Genomic DNA, 22,133 nt, shown 5'->3' on the forward strand with positions numbered 1-22,133 from the left:
TGCTCCGGGCCAGCGGGCGGCGGGCTCCGCGCTCTTGCGGCGGCCTCGGGCTTCCGGGACGGGGCGGAGGAGCGCCCGCGGGAGGCGCCTGGGCGGGCGCGCGGGCTGGTGGCGCTCCTCGCCCGGTGGGGCGGCGTCGGAGCGGGGGAGAACCCGGTGGCCTCGGTTCCCGTGGGCGCTTTGGGGCCTCCCGGGAGCCCGTCCAGCGCTGCGGCCCCCGGTTTGCAGAGGGCTTCGTTTTACGGGAAGCTGAAAACAGGCTGCCGTTTTCGTGCGGCCCCTGCCCATGTGCTGAGCGTTGCCGAAATGGAAGCGGCCCTCGGACCGGAAGGGGGCTGGCCTCCCGTTCTGATCCCGGCCGGCAGCCCTGCGCAGGGTTTCGGCTCGCAGGTCCGGGCTCTGGAGGCCGCGTGAGCCCCCGCACCTATTCAGGGGGGGAGGGAGGCACGCGGCTGCTCCCGAGTCCCTCGCGGGGCAGGGCGCAAACTCTGGGCGCGCAGACGGAGCGGACGCCCGGCCCCCCCGCCGCCGCCTCTTCGCGCTCCCGGTTGCCTCCCTGCAGGAGGAAAACGGTCTCCATGGAAACCGCTTGGGATACAGGGAGAGCGGAGGCGGCGGGAGGGGCGGCTGCCCCAGTTCCTCCCAGTTGGCACTGGCCGCCGCGGGGATGGGGCCGGGTGCCTGGCATGCGCCCTGGGACGGCCCTGCAGGGGGCCGGTGCCATGAGCCTCCTTCTCCTTGTGTGGGAGCGAGCAAAGGGGGCCAAGGCGGCCAGCCCGAGCCCCGCTGCCCTCCTCGCCCACCACGTGGGGGCGCATCCCCTCCCCCCGCAGCTTCTTCCAGAGGGAGCCAAATCCTTAAAACAGGCACGGGTCGCCCGAGGCCCAAGGGGCTGCCAAGACGGCCCTTCCTCCCCCTCTCCCCCTTCCGGGATCTTTTTATATTCCTGCAGCCAGACGGCCTCGGTTTTCTCAGCCCAGCAGGCTCCTCTAGAACAATTCAACCCCCATCAGCCCCAGCCAGCCGGGGCGGGGGGGCGGGGGAGCAGAATAATGTGGCCCGAACCATCCGGACACTACCAACCCAGCAGTGAAATCGGCTCAGCTGCAGCCCCAGGAATCCCTCTGGGCCCAGCTAAGCCTGGCTGTGGGGCGGCTGTCCCGGCTGCTGGAGGAATGCTCCGGCACTGGGGCGCGTGCCGGGCTGCAGGGCGAGGGGAAAACAAGGCACGGCCAGGAGCAGACAGGAATTTATTGGAGAAAATGCGGCAGCGACCTCTGTGCCCCTTGGCTGGGGCTCCCCGGAGTGGAAGGCCAGACCGCTGGGCAGTGCGGGAGGCTGCAGACACCGCAGAAGAGCCCGTTCCGTGTCCTGCAGCTCGGCTCCGCCGTTTCCTTCGCTTCCCGGCCAAGCTGCGTTTGGCCTCGTCTCACCGGTGTCACTTCTGGGAAATGGGCGTATCGCCCCCACGCCATTTCACAAGCGGGCAAGTCCCGTGCCCACCCGGGAAGCGTTTTGCAGAAGCACCGGTCGTGCCGCTGGCTGGGAAAGGGAAGTGGCCCCAAGGGGATGAACAGCCTGTCCGGAAGACGCAATCCAGGGAGGGAATTCCCAAGGAGAAGTGGGGTGAACTTAGTGGATCTGACTCCACCCTGGCTCCCTCCGGGCTTTCCCGTGAGGCAGGCCTTCCTTGCTTGTGCGGGAATGCCCAGATGGGCACCCAACTGCTACAGGACGTGGGTCATCCGGAAACGCTCGCGCTCTGTCTGGCTGAACCGCGGGCCGTGGCCAGTTTGCGGCAACCCAGGCTGGAGTGGGACGCCAAGCACGTGGCTGCGGCCGCTTTGGGCGATCCCAAGGATCCGGTGGGGTGCTGCAGAGTGTCTGTCCTGGTGGACACGGCCTTGGGTCCCCCAGGGTGTCAGGGTGGCAGAGTCCCCCTCTGCCCTTCAGGCCTCCGTCCTCCCAGCCCCGTCCCGTGGACGGTCAGCGCCCCCCCCGGCGCCGGGGGGCCGGCTCAGGAGTCGTCCGGTGGCCGCGGCTGCTCCTGCGCCGCCTGGTGCAGGCTCGCCCGCACCGTGTCGAGGAGGTTGCGCAGGCCGATCAGGTAGCCGTCCTCGTGGTTGCCGTGGGTCCAGGCCACGTCGTGGTGCAGGGGGGAGTTTGCGGGCGTGGGTAGTGTTTTGCCAAAGTCAATCATCCACACGCTGGCCTGCCCCTTCCGGTCGTGGAGGAAAAGCAGAGAGCTGCCGATCACCTGCCAAGTGGGGGGCAGAGGGTGTTTCGGGGTCCATCCTGCAAGCCCCAGGGAGACCCCTTTCTTAAGCAGGACTGCTCCTCAAGGGGCTTGGCAAACAGCCGAGAGGGGCTTTTAAGAAGCAGCCAGCTCTCTGGGCCGCCCCCGCGTGCCAGAGCCCGGCTCCCCCAGGCCTCACCTCGTGCGTCTTGAAGAAGGCGGATTCCTGTAGGGCGCTGCGCATGCTCTCCAGGCGAGCCATGTAGCTGCTCTGCAAAGCAAGGGGGGTTGGGGCCGTGAGAGCTTGGGGCCGTCCCCACGAGCTGCGCCCGCCCTGCCCCACGCGCCAGACCGGGGTGGGGGGAGCCGTTGTCTGCTGGGACGACGCAAGGACTGCAAGACAAACCCTGGAGGGCTGCAGGGGCCGCCAACCCTCCGCAAAGGAACTCTTGGCCTCCCCGAACCTGTGCTCTCTGGATGTGTGGACTACAGCCCCCATCAGCCCCAGCCCGCACGGCCAATGTTAGGGACGGGGGGAGTTGCTGGCCCGTGAGCACATGGCTAGGGAGGACGGGTAGGGATTCTCTCCGCCACGAAAGGCTCTGGGAAGCTCTTGGCTCGCTCGCAGCCTAGAGAAGGCGGCGAGGGTAGAAGGGCCTGCGTGGAGCCAGCCGTGGAGGGCGAGGCTGGGCAGAACTGGTTTGAAGCAGAAATGGGTGAGGTTTGGGGTTTCTTTCGCTGCGCTGCAAGAAAAGGGAAGACGGCTTCCACCTCAGCCTGGGTGGGATGCCCTCGCCTCCTGCCCACGCAAGCGTCTTCACCGCACTGTTCCCCAGGCAGGGGAAGATGTGGCCAGAGAGTCCTGTGAGCCGACCCCAAGCTCTGAGCCGGGAGGGCTGGTGGCCAGCAGGAGGGTCTTGCCCGCCCCCCCCCCCCGATCTCACACGCACCCCAGGGCCTCACCAGGACGTCCGGGCGACTTCTGGTGAAGGTCAGGAGGAGCCCCACAATCTGCTCCTGGCTGCGGACCTGCTTGAAGTCCCTCTGAACCATGCCCCCTTCCACCTGTGGGGACAGCGTGGGGAGAGGGCTCAGGGGGTGCTGGGCTGCACGGGGGGAGCCCTCCCTGGGCCCCCGCTGCCCCGGCCGAGCCCGGGTCCCCGTGGCCGCTCACCGTGATGCCCTCGATGCGGAATCCGAGGGTCGCGCTGGAGCTCGTCGCCTCTCGCCACTGCATGTACCGGGCCTTGGTGACGGCGCCCAGCTGGTGCTCCTGGGCGGTGGGCGCCTGCGGGTCGACCTTCACCATCTTCTGGTAGAGGTCCCGGCGGGCTGCGGGCCACTGCGGGGGCTTGGACAGCTCCTCTTCCAGGTACGTCCTGGGAGGGAGGGGAGCAGAAGTCCCGGTCAGCGCATGGGGCCGAGATTCTCCTTTGCAAAAAACGGTCAGGGGGGCTTCCCCAGCGTCCCCCGGCTGGCCTGGGAGGGAGGGTCTTTTGGGCCTGGGCCTGGGCCTATGCCTATCGAGATGGGCACAGGGCCCGTCTCCTGTGTCCCGGGGCCCCGTCCCGCGACCAGCGCTCTGACGTCAATGAACCGTGAGGAAGCGTGGGGAAGGCTTATCGCAGACGCACACAGTGCAGCGTTGGGTGGGGAAGCAAACGCCCTGGAAGGCAGAAACGGCTCCGGGTGCTCCTGATGGGCGGCAGAGCAGCCCGAGCACCACCGAGTCGCTCGACAAAGGCCAGGTTCTGCCCCTAGAAAAAGGGAACCCGATGCACAGCGGCAAAATGGGAGCTGCTCGGCTCGGGACCCTGCGAGCGAGAGAGAGCTTGCGATTGTCGTGGATCACAAGCTGAATATGAGTCAATGAAGGGGTGAGTGCTATTTTGGGCTGCATTAATAGCAGCATCACGTCCAAATCACACGACGTTCTTGTTCCCTTTACTCGGTGCCAGTCAGGCCCCACCTGGAGTGCCGTGTCAAGCTCTGGGCACCAAGTTTCAGAAAGATGCAGGCAAGCTGGAGGGGGTCGGAAGAGGGAAACAAGGGTGATACGGGGACGGGGAGCAAAGCCCTGTGAGGAGAGAGTGGAAGCGCTGGGCATGTTTAGAGGAGTGGTCACAGGGGAGACAGGACAGCGCGCTTCCCCTCCGGGAAAAGCTGCCGCCAAAGGGGAGACCAGCATCTCTTCTTGATCATCCAAGCGGGGAACAACGGGCTCAGACTAGAGAAAGCCAGATTCAGCTGGATATTGGAGAACTTCCTGGCTCTTCGAGCGGCACAGCAATGGAGCTCATTCCCTCGGGGTCGGGGGTCTCCCACACTGGAGGCATTCAGGGTGCAGCTGGACGGCTGCTGCTGGGGACGCGCGAACGTGGAGTCCGGCACCGAGCAGGGGCTTGGGCCCGACGGCCTTCCCCCCCGCCCCACCCCGCCGTGGCCGCGGGCGCCGCTCTGACCGGGTGCCCATCTTGCAGTCCATGATGCTGGGCCGGTCCAGGCCACGCAGCAGGTCGTCCATCTGGATGTAGCGCTCGCCGTCCTTCTTCACCACGCCGTGGTAGGTGGGCACGAAGGGGCGCAGGGCGTCAGTCATCAGCCGGGAGAGGCAGGCGTCTTCCACGGCGCTGAACTTCTTCAGGATCTTGTCGCCTTCGCTGGGCCTGAAGTTGCCTGGAAGGAGGCGAGGGGCGGGAAAGACCTGGGACACCTGGAATCTTGCAGGGAGGAAGGCGGCCCGCCTCCAGCAAGCTTTCTTGCGGGATGAGAGAGGCCCGCGTTTGCCAGGCTGGGCAGCTTGGGCGCCTGTCGAGGGCCTGCAGCCAGCAAGGGATCCCCGGGAGGCCTCCCTGGAGCTCCGTGGGGCTGCTTTCCCAGGGGCTCCTCCAGGCTGGCATGGAAAGTTGGGGGCCCCCGGAAAGTGCCCTGCCCACGGGCCCGCAAAAGACCAGAAGCTCTGCGATGCAGAAGCCCGGCTGGGCTCAGCAGAGGGGAAGGCACTCTGCACATTCTCAGAGGCCATCCTGTTCCAAATACTTGATCCAGAACGGCCTCTCCATGGCTCAAACAGGACCCAGCCACCTCCTGGCTCACCTCCCGCACCCTGTAAATCGCTGCTCTGCTTTCCTACCTTCATGTCCGGCTAGCTGCACCCAGGAGCTGCGTCTCCTCAGGGACCAGTGGAGCATCGTGAAAAAAGTCTTCCAGGACTTGGTCTAGGAGGAAAGCAAGGCAGGTGCTACTGCAAGGGGGGCGGCAGGAGGAACGAAGGAGTCCGAGCGATCGACATTCCCACAAGCTCAAAAATCGCAAGCCCGCGTCTAAGCAGCCAAGAAAAGCGCTTGTACACAAATACCGCAGTTCTTGTTTACCAGCTGCTGCCAATCTCCTCCATAAACGCGCGAGTTTTGTTTCTTCGCCAGCCCAGCTCCACGAAGCCTGCGTCTCTGCTTAAAAAGTGGAGACCCAACTTCACGCCGATGGGAATGGCTTGTGAGCAGACTGTTTTTATTGTGTGTTCCAAAAAACCCCAAACAACATTGAAGAGGGGGAAAATAGGCTAAAATGTAACCTTAAACCCAAATATTTATGCATTTGTGCATAATGCTTTAGAATATAAACCAATTCTTTATGTTGATGCTCTGCCATTTACTGCGGAAGTCTAGCCAGCTTGGATGCAGGCAGATGTCTCACAAGCAAACCAACGCAGCCAAGAGCGGGAGGCAAAGCGAGGTGCTGCTTGGAGAGGTCCCAAATGTAATGGCCCAGAAACTTCAACTGCAGGGAGACATCTGAATTAATGCCTTTTTAACACGAAAGGACCTGGAGCTCCTCCACGTGCCAGGCAAGCCTCGGATGTCTTGCTTCCGTGATGGACAGACAGACAAAACTCTGGCTGCCCGTTTGCTGATCTAGGAAGCAACCTTTGCATGAAGAAAAGCTTCCGCGGCAATGGCCTTTGGGCAGCCCGGGGGCGTCGTGGCTCCGGGTGTTTGTGGAGTGAGTCCGGCCCGCCTGAGCCGCTGTGGCCACCAGCCCCGCTCCAGCTTGTCCCGTTTTCCTTTGCTCCTGCCACCTTTGAAACCATCTAGGGACAAGAGCAACGCCGGGGCTTGAGCAGGGGCAGCCGACCAGCCAGCGCCGGAAGGATGAGGCTTGCCGCTGAGATGCAGCACGGAGAGGCTGCCGATGGGGTTTTTGCGGGCCGGGTTAAAGGCCTGGGGGCCGCCGGGGAGGGAGACCTGCAGGCCAGCCGGCCGGCAGGCCCCTGCGACGCACAGTTCCCAGTTAGAGCAGCGTCGGTAACCACAGCAAAGGAAGTCCTGTGGCGAAGGAAGCCAGAGGAGGAGGGCACCGAAAGCGGAAGGAAAGGCCCTGCCAGGGCGGCGGAGGAGCGGAGTGCTTAGCAACGGGGGAACCTCCACCAAGCCCGGCTTTCTCCTCCTGAGTGTGTGTGTGCCGCTGCTCCTCGCACACTGGCGCAGGCACGGAGCGTGCAGCGCGCGGCTGCAGTGCCTGCACAAGGTCCCCGAGGAAGCAGCCCTCCTTCGCGGCCGAATGGCCCACCGGGCCAGCGCAGGGCCCGCCACGCCTCTCCGCATTTCCCCTCTGAGGACGGAGCTTTGCACGCACGCCGCTGCTGGCCGCTCGGCCGGCCCTGCACCGCTCCTCCATCCGCACACCTGCGGCAGACGCGCTGGGGTCCCCCTGGCACCACCCACTCGGCCAAGCGGAACCGCCTCACCGAGGCCCCGATCCTTCCTCCCAGCCCCTCCCCAAGCACAGCCGAGTTCCTCGGGGATGCAAGCCATAGAAACACGGAAACAGAGCGAGTCAGAAGGGTCCTCCGGGTCATCTAGTCTGACCCCCGGCTCCAGCCGGCTCTGCTCACGACATGCCCACCATGTGCATGTCCAGCCTATCCTTGAACACGCTCAAGGCTTGTCCCGTGGAAGCCCATTCCACACCCTCGGGGTCCTAACGGTCAGGAAGGACTTCCTGGCCTCCAAATTGAACCTTGGCTCCCTGAGCTTGGCTCCGTTGGAGCGTGTCCTGCCTTCCTCTGCAGGGAGAACAGCTCTCTACCCACCTCCGTGTGACATCCGAGCCACGGTGAGCTGGAAGCCGGCCAGGGGCTCATGAAAGAACCAGGGTCGAAGCGAGTGAGCTGGCAGCCCTTCGGCGAGGCCGTCCTCCCGCCCTGCCAGCCCCACCCCAAATCACAAGCCTTCCACGGTCCTGAAAGCTCCCCACTCAGCCCGGCCGGGTCGGGACAAGCCTTGTGGCTGGACTTGGTATCCAGCAGGGAGACTTGCAAGGGGCTTTGACCCACGTAACACTCATTTCACGCCACCTCGTAACCTTAGATGCATGACAAAGCAGCCCAAGAAACTTCCGAGTTACCACGCGTTTAAAATAAAGCCAAGGGTTGGATCCAGGGACAAACTTGGATGCCATCATTGCTCTTCCTGAGAAACATTTCTCAGCTCTGCTCTCGCATATTCACGGCAGAAAAGGTAAATTTTCCAGGGCTGGAGCTCTGCCTTTTCGCCCCAGACCCAAGAAGAATCTATGCGAAGTTCTACCTCTGAAATATTTTCTAATTCCTCTAAATATAAATATGAGAAAATTGGGATTTATGGATTTCCTTCCTATTATATATACTCAGACTAAAACTCGGGGGAAACTCCTCTGTAGAAAAAGACAACCCAAACAACCAACCCACTAATAAACTTTCATCTTGCATTTCTACACTGCATTTTCTGGGCCCAAGCGCCACCGGCCTGGGAAACTTGCTTCCGATTGCTGGGCTGCACCCTGTGAAGCACAGCAGCCTTGCACCAAAAGCCTTCAGTTGCTCTTCGCTCTTAAATTAGAATCGAAAATGATCTTGCAAAGGCAGTTGCTGCTTACCCAGCGCCTGGGAAAGGAGAGATTATGTTTCTCATTCTCTGACTTCCCGGATGCCAAGCTGTCAGCAGCATTAGCAAAACCAGAGCTCTGTGGTGGCGAGGGGCTGGGGGGCGCCGGCAGGGCCTGCCCCGAGAAAGACCCACCGCTGCACAGTTGCATTCCTCCTCGCCAGGTTTGCAAACACAAGACCCTGTCCAGAAGGCATGTTCTCTCCCGTCCGATGCAGCAAGCGCTCTGACGTGTGAATCGAAGTATGCAGCACCCTTGACCATACATGTCCGTGGACCGAGCCTCATGCCCCCGTCTCCCCGGAAGGGAAATGCCGCCCGCGAAGGGCTTTGCCGGCGAAGCGCCTGCATGGGACTAGCTTAGTTTTCCTGCACCCAGAAATTGCATCGGCGGAGCTGTGATTTCAGGGAGTGGGGAGGGCAAACGGCACTCGCTCGGCGTATGCTTGTTTTCTGGTTAATTGTGGCTGGCAAGGCATCTGGTTTAGGAATGCTTGCCAGGAATGCGGAAGCTGCGGCCAGGCAGGGAGAGCGCGGGAGGGGGATTCTGCGCTTCACAACCAAAGGCCTGCACAGCGGGGGCTCAGAGGGATCCCTGGTGGGGGGAGGGGACCTAGCACCTTTGTTCCCCCACCCCACTCTCAGCCGGAAGGTACCGGCCTCGCCAGAGCTGGAGCCTCCTGGCGTGCCCCTTGTTGTCCAAAGCAGCCAAGGCGTAGTGGTTAGAGCAGTGGGAACACCCAGGCCCCAGCCCCTGCTGGGCCATGGCACTTGTCTGGTGACTCTGGGCTAGTCAGACTCGCAGCCTGGCCTCCCTCACAGGGTCGTTGTGTGGCTCAAAAGGGGCGGGGGATGATAGAAGCCTCCTTGGGCAGAAAAAGGGGATATAAACACGGTGATGACAATCTGGCAGCCCAAGAGCGGTTGCAGGCCGATTGCTTTGGTGGAGAGGCCTGTCGAGGGAGGCCGTCTTTGAATCGCCGCCCGCCTGGGCCTGCTGCATCCTGAACGCACCTTCTCCCCCAACCTGGCCCCCTCCACACGTGGCGCTCCGATCACTGCGGTTCAAGACGCAAGAGCATCTCGCATTCGGAGGAGGCAGCCAGCCTGGGTACGGATGGCTCAGAAGGCACCTTTCCACCCTGAAGTCAAAGAAGTGGGACTTTTTCTCGCACGGATCTGAACTTTCTGCCGTGCCTTGTGCAAGTCCGATTCAACAAGCTCCCTTCCTTTCAAAGCTTCGGACGAGCCGGGCGGTCTCTGGGGAGAGCTGGGTTGCCTCGACTTTCGTCTGCAAAAAACTGCGTTTCCTCTGCTGAGGGAACTCCGGCCTTTCATTCCGCTGCTTTCGCATTGTGCAGTTAGGTTTTTGTCGCTGCAGCTGCTGCCGCGCTTCGTCTGAGCTTGCCTGCGCTTTTGCACAAACCGCTTTGTTATAATTAAATGCAAAAGCCGAAAGAGGTGAGCAGGCAGGCGGTACAGCCCGACCAGCAGAAACAGAAAATAGCAGAAGCCATACCTAAGAACAGACGTCTCACGGTTGGAGGAAATTGAGGGTTTCTCTGGGGGAAGTAGAAACAGTTTGAAGGGTACCTCAGAAGGGCTGGTTATTTGGAAAAAAAATGCAAAAAAGAAGCTTTTGCACGGGTCGCTTTTAAATCCTGGAATCTGGCGAGGGGTGCCCCTTTCGCAAGGCTGAGCTCCAGTGGGGGCTGAGGTCAGTCCTGGCTGGCAGGGCACTGCCTGGGACATGCCCCCTTGTTGCATCGAGTGTTTCTGAGCACAAGCAGAGTGCTCAGGGGGTTGGGGGGTTGGACAGAGGCGCCCAGATAAGGGCAAGCAGCAAGCCTGGCAAGCTGGCGAAGCAGAGCGCTCTCTACAAGACGCTTCTTTCGGACAGCGATGGCGGCCTTTAGCAGATCTGCCCTCGGGGGGGGTGGGGGGGGTGGGAACACTCCCGATAGCCCAGGAGGTGTCCTGGGAAGGAAGCAGAGCAGCCAGGAGCAGGCTGCTATGGTGGGAAGATGTGGCGGGAAACTTTTCGGCCGGCTGAAGCGGAGGACCATGTGGGGGAGAGTGCGTTGAAGGCCTCGCCCGACTTCCCCAACCGGGTTCCCGTCGGACGTGCGGGACAGCCGTGCCAGAATTCCCAAATACATCTGGGAGGCACCGACTCAGGGCAAGGGCCCTTGTGACACATGCCCCTGAGCATGTGCAGAGTGACGCTGCCAAGTCAAACTGGCTCCACTAAGCGCCCATCCCTCAGAAGCCCACTTGGAGGCGGCCAGGGACCCCACAGTGGCACCCGCTTTCCAGAGCCCGAACGAACGCAGGCGGCGCTGGCACACGGCTCGTCAGCCAGCCCAGAGAAGAGCGGAACAGCTTGCAAACGGGGGGGGGGGGGGGCGGGGAAACCGGGCGGGGGGGGGGGGGGGGCCTGTGAGCATGCCCGGGCCGTCCTGGAGCCCCTCGCGCCTGACAGACAAGAGGCCCCCCGGTTCCCTGTGCGTGCCGGACTCTGCACGGAGCCGCACACCTGGAGCCTCTGCCCTCCGGACGCCGCGAGGGCCGGAGTGGCGCAGCCCTGCCCAGCCACAAGGCTCACCTTGCGCAGCACCCGCTGCTTCTCCCGTGGGCTCCTCTCCTCCACGTCGCTGAAGACCTCGTCCGATTCTGGTGAGGAGCCGGCCAGCGAGGAGCAGGTGGAAGAGCCGGAGACGGAGCGGTCGGGAGGAAGGCCCGGGCCCCCGTCTTTGCCGGGGGTGCCTGGAGGTGCCGTCGTTGTGCCGGGCTCTGGGCTGGTGGAGGGGTGGGCGGGGACGTCCCCGAGCCCTTGCAGGCCATTGCTTGGGGAGACCCCCACGGGGGCCGAGGCGGCCTTCCCTCCAGCAGACCCCCCCGTCAACGCCAGGGATGCTCCCGCGGGCTCCAGAGCTGCGTCCGAGGTCTCCCGCCTCTCCAGCGCCGACGTTCCCAGAACCCACAAGGGAAGCGGAATGCGTCCGGGTTGCGAGGACCTTCCTGGCGTCTCCCTTTGGAGAGCTTTCCTTCCGTCCGGGAAGCTGCCACGACAGCCCCGTCTCTCCCGGGAGATTTTCTGTAAAGAAATGCCGAGGAGGCGTGGCACTCTTGGACAGCTTTCCCCAGCACGCTCAGGATACGGTTCCCACCATCCCCAAGCAGCACAGCAACTGACCCAAATGAAACCGGAATGGAGGAGAACGGAAGCTGCACTGGGCCAGCCGTGCAGGCTTGGGGTTCAGATCCGGCTTCTGGGGTGGTTCTGGGGGGCCCTTCTGAGCCGTCAACACCTTTCCAAAGGGGCAAAATGGCTCTCCTCCTCCTCAGCCGAGCGCAGCAGAAGCGAAAGGATCGCCATCGCTGGCGTGTGTTTGAGCTCCGACCCGGGTGCTGGCCTGGCCCACCCGGGGCTTCTTGGAAACGGAATTCTGCCCTTGCTCAGGCTGAACCAGCCCGGCAGCCGCTGCCCCAGAGGGCCAGCCCTTCCTTCCTCCAATGCAAGCCGGATGCCGGGCTGCTTGTGGGGGTTCCCATGCAGGCCGAGCGCTGGGCCAGCTGTTGGGCACGAGGGCAATTCCTGCTGCCCGTCAGCAAAGGGCGGTGTTTGCAACACTGCCTGAGATCGTCTGCTCATGTGCAGAGCGCCTTGCTGAGGGACCCCCCCAAGCGAGGGCAGGCTGCTTCCGCGGCTGCCGGCGCCAGGGAGTTCCCCAGGGAAGACCTCCGGACCTGCTCAGAGGCGCTCTCGCCCTCCGGCAGGGCCCTCTAGGCATGGGCAGGAAAGGGGCTCCGGCGTAACCGAGGCTGCCAAACGATGCCACCCGAGGGAACCCGCCTCCCCGGCCCCCCACCCGCCGCGAATGCAGGGCTCCCGGCGCGCACGACCTCCGGTCCCATCCGCCACTGCCCTGGCGCGGCTCGCAGACTCGTTTCAGCACCAGGAGTGCGGGGGGGGGGGGGGGGGGGGAACGGCCCCCCCCCCAGGGGGGGGGGGGGCGCCCCCCGCTCCCTCCGCCCCCCGCCCCCCCCCCCCCCCCCCGGGGGCGGCCCCCACCCCCGTTTCCGCCCGGGGGGGGGGGGGGGGGGGGGGCAGAGCGAAGCGCCCCCGACGCAGGGGGATGGAGGACCCCCCGCCACTTTCCCGCGCTCCGCCCCGCCCCGCCCCGCGCAGAGCGCGCCGCGCCCCGGCCCCTGCCCGCCCTCTGCGCTAACCCCTGGACCTCACTGCCCCGGGCTCCCCGGCCCCAGACCCTCACCTGCGCGGCCGGGCTGCGCTACGGGGGTCCCAGCCACGCGGCGCCCATCGCGGCTCCGCCTCGCAGCGCAGTGCAGAGAAGGGAAGGCGCGGAAGGGACTCCGGGGGGGCCGGGAGGAAGAGCCGCCGGGCTGCCCCCCGCCGGCCGGTCTCCTGCTGCCCCCTGCCGGCCGCGGGCGGCGCTGCAGCGGCACCCCGAGGCGGGCGCCGGGCATGTGCAGAGCGCCTCTGCCGGCCAGGCCCCCTCCTGTCTCCCCGCCCGGCCCGTTGGAATCAAGCCGGCAGGGCTGCCAGCTTTCCGCCCATGCTCAGGGGCACTCTCCCCTGCTACTGCTGCTGCTTCGTGCCCCCCCTGCCTTTCCATGTCCTTCTCTTTCTTTTTTTAAGAAATTGGCGGAAGGGGAGCCAAGCAAGCCGGAGCGGACAACCTTCTGGGGCCCGTGGACACCCTGGGCACCCCCAAACCTGCTGCAGGAGGAAAGGCCAGTGTGGGTGGGCTCCCCCAGTTTTCCTGTGCCCCCTTCTCTTGGATTTTGGAAGGCAACCAAGAAGACGGCCTTGGGAATCGTCTCAAATCTGGTGAAATTTTCCTTGATTCCTGACAGCACACGATCTGGTTTTTAATAAGATCCTGGCATTTCCTGCACTTAGAGTTTGCCCAGAGCTGCATGGCTGTTACCTTTTTCTAGGCTTGTATATAAACATCTTTTTGTTTTGTGTAACTTTCTTCCCGGTGTGTTCCTCTCAGAACTGCCCAGAGGGCTTTGGCCCTTGCGTGGCACAGAAGTGCACCGGACGTAATTAACGCTGCTATTATTTGTGCCGGATTCAGTCGAATTTAAAAGGAGTGGAAGAGAAGACCCTGCAGGACAGAGGGGTGGGAATGTTTTGGGGGAGCTGCACCCCCTGAAATGTAACGGCTGGAGGATTGCAGCCAGCCGTGGGTGGGTAAAAACCAAAAAAGGGCAGCGCCCCCTTTTGCCACCTCTTTTCTCGCTCCCCATAGCCCCCACCTAGGGAGCTTGTGGGGCAGCGACCGAGCCTTCTGGGCCAGGGTCTGAACTTGACAGCTCAGAAGGGGCTTTTGAGGCTGGGCCAAGGGGCTGTTGCAGTGCGAATTCTGCACACTTGTGTTGGCACCAACTAAGGTTGGCACCAACTAAGGTTGGCACCTTAGTTCGGAGGTGAAGCAGCCGGGATATGATTCTGAGAGCCATTTTCTCACTGGCAGCTTAAATGGAGACCCTTCTCTGAAAGGTGTGGTTGCGTGTCAGTCGGGTTGGCTGGAAGTTGTGGGACAAATTTCCGTCTATATACGCACAGGATTTTCCTCTTTCTAGAGTGAAACTCAGAAATACAAATATGTGGGTGTTTGTGATCTGGGGAAAACAGTGCTGGAAATTTGAAAGGGGCCCCTGTTGAAATTAGGGCACGAGCCACGGGTTAATTGTTGTTTTTTTAGGAATCATGCTGGAATGTCCTGCTTGCATCAACCTGGTTTACGCCTGACGAGAGCTCCGTGGAGAAAGTGGGGCTTCTGTGCCGTGTTCCCATGAAGCAATATTTGCTTCGCTAGACGGGGGCCGCATTGTGGTGTTCTCGTGTGGCATGGGGGTCCTGGCTGTGTGGGGGAAAGGAAGGCAGGGCTAGGGGATGCCTGTGGGGCAGCCGGAAATGTGGGGGGCCCTTCCCGGTGAAAGGGCTCTTTCTGTGCAAAGTGTGGTTTTGGGGGGCCCTGGGGACGCCCCATGGGACCCCTCCCGCCGTGAGCCCACCTCCTCTGCACGTGCATCCCTTGCTGCGGATGCTTGCGCTGTGGGCCCAGCTCCGCCACGGGCGTATTATCCCTCCTTGAATCGGGGGAAGCCAGGCTGCCTGCGTTCAGGCTCTTCTGCGCTGCAGATTCTGCGGATCGGGGCCCTGGACATCCGCCCCGGAGTCCTACCCGAACGGCGCCACGGGGACGCCCCGAGCCACTTGGAGCCCCATGGAAATCGCAGTGGGGACCCCCCCCCGAGGAGTGATCGGGGACGGGGGGGCCCTGCCTCGCCACCCCTCCCGCCTGGGACCACCACACCGGCCACTCCCTCTTTCCTCCCCAGCAGCGCTTTATTTGCACCCCCTGTTGGCCCCCCGGCGCTTGCGCCCCCGGCCCCGGGGGGGGCTCTGGCTTCGGGGCAGCTCGCAGAAGATGAAGTGCATCAAGGCCGTCCTGGGGGGGCCGGCGGCCTCCTCGGCCGCGGGGCTTGGCCTCTGCTCAGCGCAGGTGCCGGGCCGCTCCGGGCCTCGGGCGGGGGGCCGCTCCGGGGAGGGGGGCCGCTCCGGGGAGGGGGGCCTCGGGGCGTCCTCGTCCGGGGAGGCCGGCCTGCCGGTCCGGAGAAGGCGCAGCTTGACCAGGAGGGCCTCCAGCTCCCGCTCCACGAAGGCCCACAGCGTGCCGCTGGGCTGCTCGTCGGCCGGGGTGGCGACCGGGGCCCCCGGCGGCCCCTGAAGGGGGGGCTCCCTGCTGCCCCCCTCCAGGACCTGATTCTGCAGGCAGGAAGAGCCGCCCGTCCTTTCGCCGGAGAGCCGGCTTTCCAAGCGGGGCTCGCTCTCCGGACTCTCTCGCACCACGCTCTGCTCCGTGCAGGACGGCGTCTGAGCCAACATGCCGGACACCTTGCTGGCCAGCTGGGAAAAGCTCCTGCTCCTCCGGCTCGCGGTGGCGTTTTCCAGCTGGGAGGGGCCCCGGGTCGCCACACCCGAGCCTCGGTTTTCCAGCTGGGAAGGGCTCCATATCTCCATCACATCTGTGGCCTGGTTTTCCAGCTGGGAATTGCCTTGTGTCACCACACTTGCGGCCTGGTTTTCCAGCTGGGATCGGCCCCACGTGGGCCCGCCTGCGGCCTGGTTTTCCAGCTGGGATCGGCCCCACGTGGGCCCGCCTGCGGCCTGGTTTTCCAGCTGGGATCGGCCCCACGTGGGCCCACCTGCGGCCTGGTTTTCCAGCTGGGGAGACGTTCCAGTCCTGTCCATGGTGACATTTTTTTCCAGCGAGGAATGGCTCGCGATCCTCTCACTTGGGGCTTGGTTTTCGGGCCAGCAGGCGCCCCGGAGGGTTTCGCTGTCCGCCTGGAAGAGGGTTTTGACCACATCCTTCTGGTCGTCCTGTCCAGGGGAGAAAGGGAGGTCATTCCTGGGACCGTTTCGGGCTTTTGGCACCCCGTCCTGATGGGGCCTCCTGTCTCAGGTGGGCACACATTTCAGAGGCGGAAATTTCCCTTCCTTGCGCCCCATTGCCGCTACGCTCTGCCCCCCAACCGATCGTGGGCTGCTTCCATAGCCCCGCTCTCTGCTGTCCCTTCCATATGCTATGCTTCTTCTGGAAGACGTAGCAGGGCTGGCGGGGTCTGCCTGGCTTTTTGGTTAGAACCATGAGATCTAGCACCATGCATATTGGCGGCCCGAGATGCAGGCACAACTTGCAGAAGGGGGCAGGGTGTTCCTGACTACATGCCAAGCTCAGCATTTTGAGACCCGGCCCCGAAACAGCCTTGCAGACCCCGTCACACCCAAATCCATCCCCCCATTCCTACGCAGAGCCGGAGTTTCTCGCTGGTCTCCTCAAACTCGGAGGTGGACAAGAAGATCGGATCTACCGTCTCGCCACCTGCACCCAATCTGGGGACGGGGCCAGAGCTGGGCCGGGCAACGCTGGAGAGTCTGGGCGACACCCGGTGGCAAGAAGAGCCACCGAGGCCACGCTCCGCGAGGTGGCCTCCCCTCGCTCGCTCTGGCTGACCGGGGCTTCCGGAGGGACTTGCCACGGCGGCTGGCGGCAACTCGGCACCGTTTTGCCACGCATGTGGGCAGGCGGAGGCCAGGAAACCGCTCGCGGGGGTGCCCACGGCCGCCGCCGCTCACGTGCGGGTCCCCGGTGCTCGCGCCCCCACCTCGTCCCCCCGGCCGATGCCGGAGACTCACCAGGGCGGGCGCGGGCGCCTTCCCCTCCTCGCTGGGGAGCTGCGGCAGCGCCTTGCCCCCTCTCTGGCTCACGTTGTAGGCCACGAAAAGGACGCACCAGGCCAGGGCGCAGCAGCCGCCCACGGCGACCATCAGCGGGACCCAGTAGCTGGGCCACTGGAAGGAGCCGGGCGGGGGCTGGCGGAAGCGGGGCTGCTGCTGGGGCGGCTGGTGCTGCTGGCAGGGGCCGCGTGTGCCAGCGGCCCCCCCGGCCCAGAAGGGCACGGCCAGGAGAGCACAGGCCAGGGCGGCGGGCAGGGGGATGCCTCGGAGGGCCATGGCTGCTGGTGCGGAAGCCGGCAGGGGGAGTGGATGGGACCCCTGGCTCAGCCGGGTGTTTCTCGCAAGCCTCTGGCCCCGGGGGGGGGGGCTCCCCCATGCTAGGCCGGGCGACAGCTCCCGCCCTTTGTGCCATCACCACGGAGGGAGGATAAAGCCCCCTGCCCCCAGCAGGCACCACTGGGGCTGGGAGAGCGTCCGCCCACCCTCCGGCCTGCGAGCTGCCATTTTGCTTGTGGGTGTCGGAAGCAGGGGAAGCGGAGCAGCGTTTGGGGTGCCCCGCGTGGGGCAGAGGGCACAGGAGGTCCTTGTCAAGCTGGATGTGGGAGGAAAGGTTGTCTGGTCAACGCTACAGGGATGCGATTGGGGGTTGGTCCAGATGAACTTTTAAGACCCCTCCCAAACCCTTGATTCTTAACCCCTCGACTTTTGAGCAGTGCGGTTTCCCTGGGGGTGGGGGCCCCAATGAGGTAGCCATGGGGGTACATATACACCCCCCCCCCAGCACCCACCAGGTTCTCCAGTTTCCTAAGATGTACTCTTTTTTCTAATGGGAAGGCCGGCAGGTTGGAAAATGCCACGCTGCCCTCCGGCGCCCTTCGATCTGTGCTCCAAAGCATGGCCTCCTGGCCTTCTGCATGCGCCTCTGCCTGGCCCAGGTGCTCTCAGCACATTGCCTTCAGCCTCACCTGGCTGCCTCCCGCAAAGCATGTTTCGTGAGCAGTGCGCCACCCACCATGGCAGCCACAACCCGGCACCCATCTTGCGAGAGCTCCCACAGAATCCCGGGGTGCCCCCGAGCCAAAAGGTTTGGGAACCCGCCCAAGGCAACGCCCTCCTACGAGGCAACACCAGCGCCTCAATCGATCGCAGGTGGGGCTCAGGTCATGGCCCGAGGGACGGCATGACTCATCTGTACTTCCTTCACGAGTCTGGGAAAAGAGCCAAGCAGGAGAGCCATCTCTGAACCGAACGGGTGAAATGCTCCCAGCGTTTTATTGCTCTTTGCAAAAGTCCCATGAAGCTGTGGGCCTTCTGGGAAACGTAAGAGTTGGGGGGGGGGGGCAATCCCTTTCTTTAAAGCAGGGGGGCCAAAATCCTTTGGGAGGGGGGGGAAATTCGGGTTCATGGGGGGGGGGGGGTTGCCCGGGGGGATGTGACCAGCCTCAAAACATTCATTTCCCAGCAGCCAAATGGGCGAGATGAGGAGAAACATAACATCCGCACCACGGCTTTGCGAGGCTCAGATAATGGGTCCCATTGGGAAGCGTGTGTATAAAGGCGGAATGGATCTGCTTTTTGGGCATTCCCAAGCGACAGAGAAGATTCTGTCTTTCCCCTTTCTGACTGCGTGCTTAAACTTGCTTGCAAATTCAACTCACTACGCTTGGGACGTGAGTTCCCCTGAGGTTTATTTACATCTAGTGCTGCAATGCTTGAGACATTTTAAAAAACCATATAGAAGAAGAATCAGGCCTTGTTTGCGTCAAGTTGACATTTGTATCAATGTATTTCTTGTTAATAGGAAAGAGCTCAAACTACATGGCAGGGCAAAACCCACGGGGTCTTCCAGCTCGTCTCAGCGCCGTCCTTTCGCCGCTTTCATTTAAGCCTGCGCCGCTGCCCGGTGCGCTCTCCCCCCGCAGCCGCCTCGCGGTCCGCGATCTCGTAGATGGTGATGCGCAGCTTGTCGGGGTCCCACGTGGGGCTGTGGGGGCCGCTCCCCTCGGCGGCCGCCTCCCCCAGGACGCATCGCTGCTGTCGCACCTCGTGCAGGAAGCTCTCCAGCTCCCACTCCATGTTCGCCAGCCGCTGGGCGTACGCCGCCTGGGGCTGGCCGGCCGCCGGCCTGCGGGGGCTGCAGTGGGGCTGGGCGCAGGCCAAGGCCTGGGAGCCGCACGAGGGGGAACCCGCGTCCTCTGCGTCCGCACAGGAGCCGTGGCCACCCTGTCCGAGGGGGAAGGGGGAGGCGACAGTCAGGCACAAGGGGGGGGAGAGTTGGAGGGGCCATGACAGCCGGAGGGGCTCCAGCAGTGCCTGCGCCACCGGAGCCGGTTCGAGCCAGCGCCGTGCCAGGAGCAAGTGGCCAGCGTGCCCCCCGGCCTGCGGGGGCACCGTTGGCCCGTGGACCCGCCTGGGCAGACCGGGCGACTGGGCAAGCCTCGCCCAGGTGGGGGACAAGGCGAGGGTGCCTGCGATGCCCCCCCGGGATGAGAGGCCGGGCGGGGGCCAGCACCGCCCAGGCCCCGCCGCCTCACCTCCCACGGCGCCTCGCAGGACTCGCCCGGCGCCGGGCCGCAGCGGCTGCTCCTCGCGCACAGGCAGCGCAGGGCGTAAAAGACGAAGAGCCAGATGGCGCAGGCGCTGCTCAGCAGGGCCGCCGTGGAGGTCCAGGCCTGCTCGGGCTCCAGGGCGCGCTGCCGCTGCCGCAGCTGCTGCTCGCACGGAGCGGGGCCCTCGGCCCGCACGGGGGGCTGGCTCAGCAGCGCCCAGGCCAGCGCCAGGGGGACCGACCCGCCCAGCTCCGCCATGGCTGCCCGCGGGGCTCGGCCAGCGCAGGCGTTCCGGAAGCCCCGGCTGCCGCCCCCATTGTGAGGTCGCGGTAGCCGCACGTGTCCGGCGGGGGGCCTGCCCCGAGCCAGCCATGCTCGGAGGGCACGGGACCGGCAGCCCCCGCGCTGGGTCCCGCGCACCCTCCTTCGAGAGCCGGGCAGGCACTTCCTTGGGACCGGCAGCTCCTGGGCGGGAGGAGGTTTGCCTGGCCGTCCTGCTGTGGGGCCATTTTGCTAGAGCGCCCCCACAGCTGTGCAAAGCCCCAAATGCCCCCAACCCCCAAAGACTGAGGACCCCCAGGAGGGAGCAGACTGGTGGGGGGAGCCTCCGCCACTGCAGCTTGAAGTACCCCTTGCATTTCTGCCCCCAAATCCTTCTCGGGGCTCATTTTTGCTGGGCAGGCCGATTCTCCTAGGCACAGAAACCCGGACCGCTGCAGAAATCCCACTGGTGCAGCTCTGCCCGCCATTCCTTCCCCGTATCAAGCAAAGGACGGTTTCAACATAGGAATTTTTTTCCAGCCTGAAGCCGCTGAAGCCCAGGATGGCGCCCGGCCTGAAATAAAGACGAGCGAGGCCCCGGCTTCGTGGAAGTCCCACCCTGCTGGGCTGCAGGAGATAACTAGCCCGGGAGCCTCCCTTGCCCAGCGGCCTGCCTGAGCGGAGCGGCCAGGACCGGGCGGATCCCGAGGGCCTCCGGGCAGGTGATGGGGAGGAAGGGGGCGGCCGGAGGGGTGGGGCAGGCGGGATCTGGGCGTGCAGCATTTCGTGGCTCAGCAAGGGGGGCCCACCTCGAGGCCCACCGCCGGGGACCGCCTCGCCCCCTCTGCCCGGCAGCTCTCTGCGTTTTGAGAAAAAGGGATCCCGAAGGCTGGAGCAGCTCAGAAGAGCAGGAAGCCTTCTGCCTGGGGCTTCTGAGGGGAGGGAACGCCGGGACCCCCGTGGCCCCCAGTTTGGGAAAGGAAGACCGGGGCTGGGGAGAGAAAGATGGGCTCGCGTTGCCTTGCACGCAGTCTGTCCGGACCCCTTTCCTGCCGCGCAAGGGCCGATGGCTTGCGGCATGATTCGTGGGACGTCCTCTGAGCACATGCAGAGTGGAGTCCCTCATCCGACCCCCACTCAGGCTGCACCTAGGCACGGGCAGGGCTCCCTCCGGTGGCCTTTACAGCCACGCTTCAATTCCAGCGTCGCCTTTCAGAAGTTTGAGCAGAGAAACGGCGTCTCGGGGAACGTGGGAAGCGAATTCCCGGCCCTCCGTGAGGAGGGGCAGACTCGTCGGCGTGGGGCAGGCCGGGGTGAAGACGCCAAGTTCCCGCCTGGTTCGGGCCCTGCCGGAGCGCCTCGGGCAGCTGCACTTTGAATCCCCGAACAGCTTATCAAATATTTGCAGCCGAGCGAATGATTAACCCTCCTGCGCTTTATGAGCCGGACGGCCGGTGGAAGGCACAGCCGAGGTGGGGAGCACGCCGGGCTGGAGGGTCGTGGCGGAGGTGAGTGCCCTTCCGAGCGCCCCCGAGCCTTCCTGCCCCACTCCAGCGCTGCATCCCCGCCTCCTCCGGGGGGCTCGGCCCGCGTGGCGCAGCGTCGATCCCCCCCACCTGCCCCTTGCGTCCTGGCCGCCAGGTGCTTATGCAAAGGCTGCACCTGGATCCCAGAGCCATCTGGGGGAGCAGGCGGGCGCCTCCGAATTTGGGAGCAAGAGGGTGTTTCCAGACTTCCTCGAACAACGAACGGGACCTTGAACCCTCTAGCTCTGCCCCAGAGATTTGTTCCTCGCTTAAATATTTCTCAAACCCAGCTTCTGTCCCGCCCAGGGCAGCGTACATGTTCTTTCCTCCGCTTGTGTTATGCTCACAACACCCCTGTGGTGTGGGCCAGGCTGAGAGAGAGAACGAGCGGCCCAAGGTCACCTTGTCCTGGAGAGCCTGCTGGCTTCTCCGTGGCGATTTCAGCCCCAGCGACGGTGCTCCTGGGCGCGCTAAGCCTTCTGTGTGTGGCCACACGCCGTTCCCCGTCCCAGCCCCCTTCGGGTGAAGGACAACAGCCCGTCCCAGGTCCGCTTCTGAGGGCCTTGCAGGCCCACCGGGGTCCGGCCCCCATGATGCCCACGAGTGGGGGGTGCTACGGGGACCCCCAGCACCAGGCCTCTCCGTTTCCACCCACTCAGTGCCGGGGGACCGGATCCGCGAGGCCGTGGCAGGCATGGATTCCCTGGCCCCACACGCCCCCCCCAGCTGGCCACCCGCAGCGCAGCCTCGATGGCAAGGCAGGGGCCAAAGAGCAGGGCCGCCCGGGGCAGGAGGTGGGGTGCCCGCCCGGGTCCCTTCGTGCCCACCCACTTCCCAGCGGATCGGCCGCCGCTCACGCCTCCGTGTTTGCTCTCTGCTCTCTTTCCCAAAGGTCCAGCTGCTCGAGGCGGAGGCCTCTGCGGCTGGCAGGTCCAGAGTCCCTCCGTTCCGCCACTTCATCGCCCGGCCACAGCGGGCTGCGGGTGCCAGGTGCTCGCCTGGACAAAGTTCCTTTGCGGCGCCACAGCTGCCAACACTCCGCCACGGCTGCGCTGCCCGGCTTGCTGCGCTCCGGGGCAGAGGAGGGGTCCCGGCCAGCCCGGGATGGACACGTGGGTGGGGAGCCACCGTCCAGGGTCGGCCGCCCGAGAGGAGTCCCGAGCGGGCGTCTCTCAAGATGGCTGCCGGGCAGCCGGGCGCACCCATTCCCAAAAGGGGCTTGCAAGACGGAGTTCCAGGTGGTTGTTTCCCGGGAAGCTGTTAAGGGGAGCGGGAATGTGACCCACCCAGAGACCTAAGGACCAGGCGGCCCTTGGAGGCGCCCCCTCAAGCTCTCTCAGGCTGACAGAAAGCAGT

General features: G+C 64.4%; 2 protein-coding genes across 5 annotated transcripts; both read right to left on the minus strand.

Moving 5' to 3' along the window:
- Positions 1-1,233: 1,233 nt before the first annotated feature.
- On the minus strand, positions 1,234-12,510 carry LOC123019630 (inositol-trisphosphate 3-kinase B-like). 4 transcript variants are annotated; one of them, XM_044422652.1, is made up of 8 exons: positions 12,438-12,510; positions 10,766-11,257; positions 5,370-5,454; positions 4,699-4,912; positions 3,411-3,615; positions 3,200-3,301; positions 2,436-2,507; positions 1,234-2,257 (listed from the first exon to the last, which is right to left on the minus strand). In XM_044422652.1, exons 3-8 carry the CDS (start codon positions 5,425-5,427, stop codon positions 2,018-2,020), a joined length of 891 nt encoding a protein of 296 aa, XP_044278587.1. In that variant the 5' UTR covers positions 5,428-5,454; positions 10,766-11,257; positions 12,438-12,510; the 3' UTR covers positions 1,234-2,017. The 4 variants fall into 4 exon arrangements, with proteins under 4 accessions (XP_044278587.1, XP_044278588.1, XP_044278585.1 ...); XM_044422653.1 differs by lacking the exons at positions 10,766-11,257; positions 12,438-12,510 and having other exon boundaries at positions 5,370-5,687; XM_044422650.1 differs by lacking the exons at positions 10,766-11,257; positions 12,438-12,510 and having other exon boundaries at positions 4,699-5,697.
- Positions 12,511-18,267: 5,757 nt separating this feature from the next.
- LOC123019618 lies at positions 18,268-21,473 on the minus strand. The gene is made up of 2 exons (XM_044422630.1): positions 21,180-21,473; positions 18,268-18,664 (listed from the first exon to the last, which is right to left on the minus strand). Exons 1-2 carry the CDS (start codon positions 21,471-21,473, stop codon positions 18,320-18,322), a joined length of 639 nt encoding a protein of 212 aa, XP_044278565.1. The 3' UTR covers positions 18,268-18,319.
- Between the last annotated feature and the right edge of the window lie 660 nt (positions 21,474-22,133).

The sequence above is a fragment of the Varanus komodoensis genome, unplaced genomic scaffold, assembly GCF_004798865.1.
Source record: "Varanus komodoensis strain SLA01 unplaced genomic scaffold, ASM479886v1 scaffold132, whole genome shotgun sequence".
Taxonomy (NCBI): domain Eukaryota; kingdom Metazoa; phylum Chordata; class Lepidosauria; order Squamata; family Varanidae; genus Varanus; species Varanus komodoensis.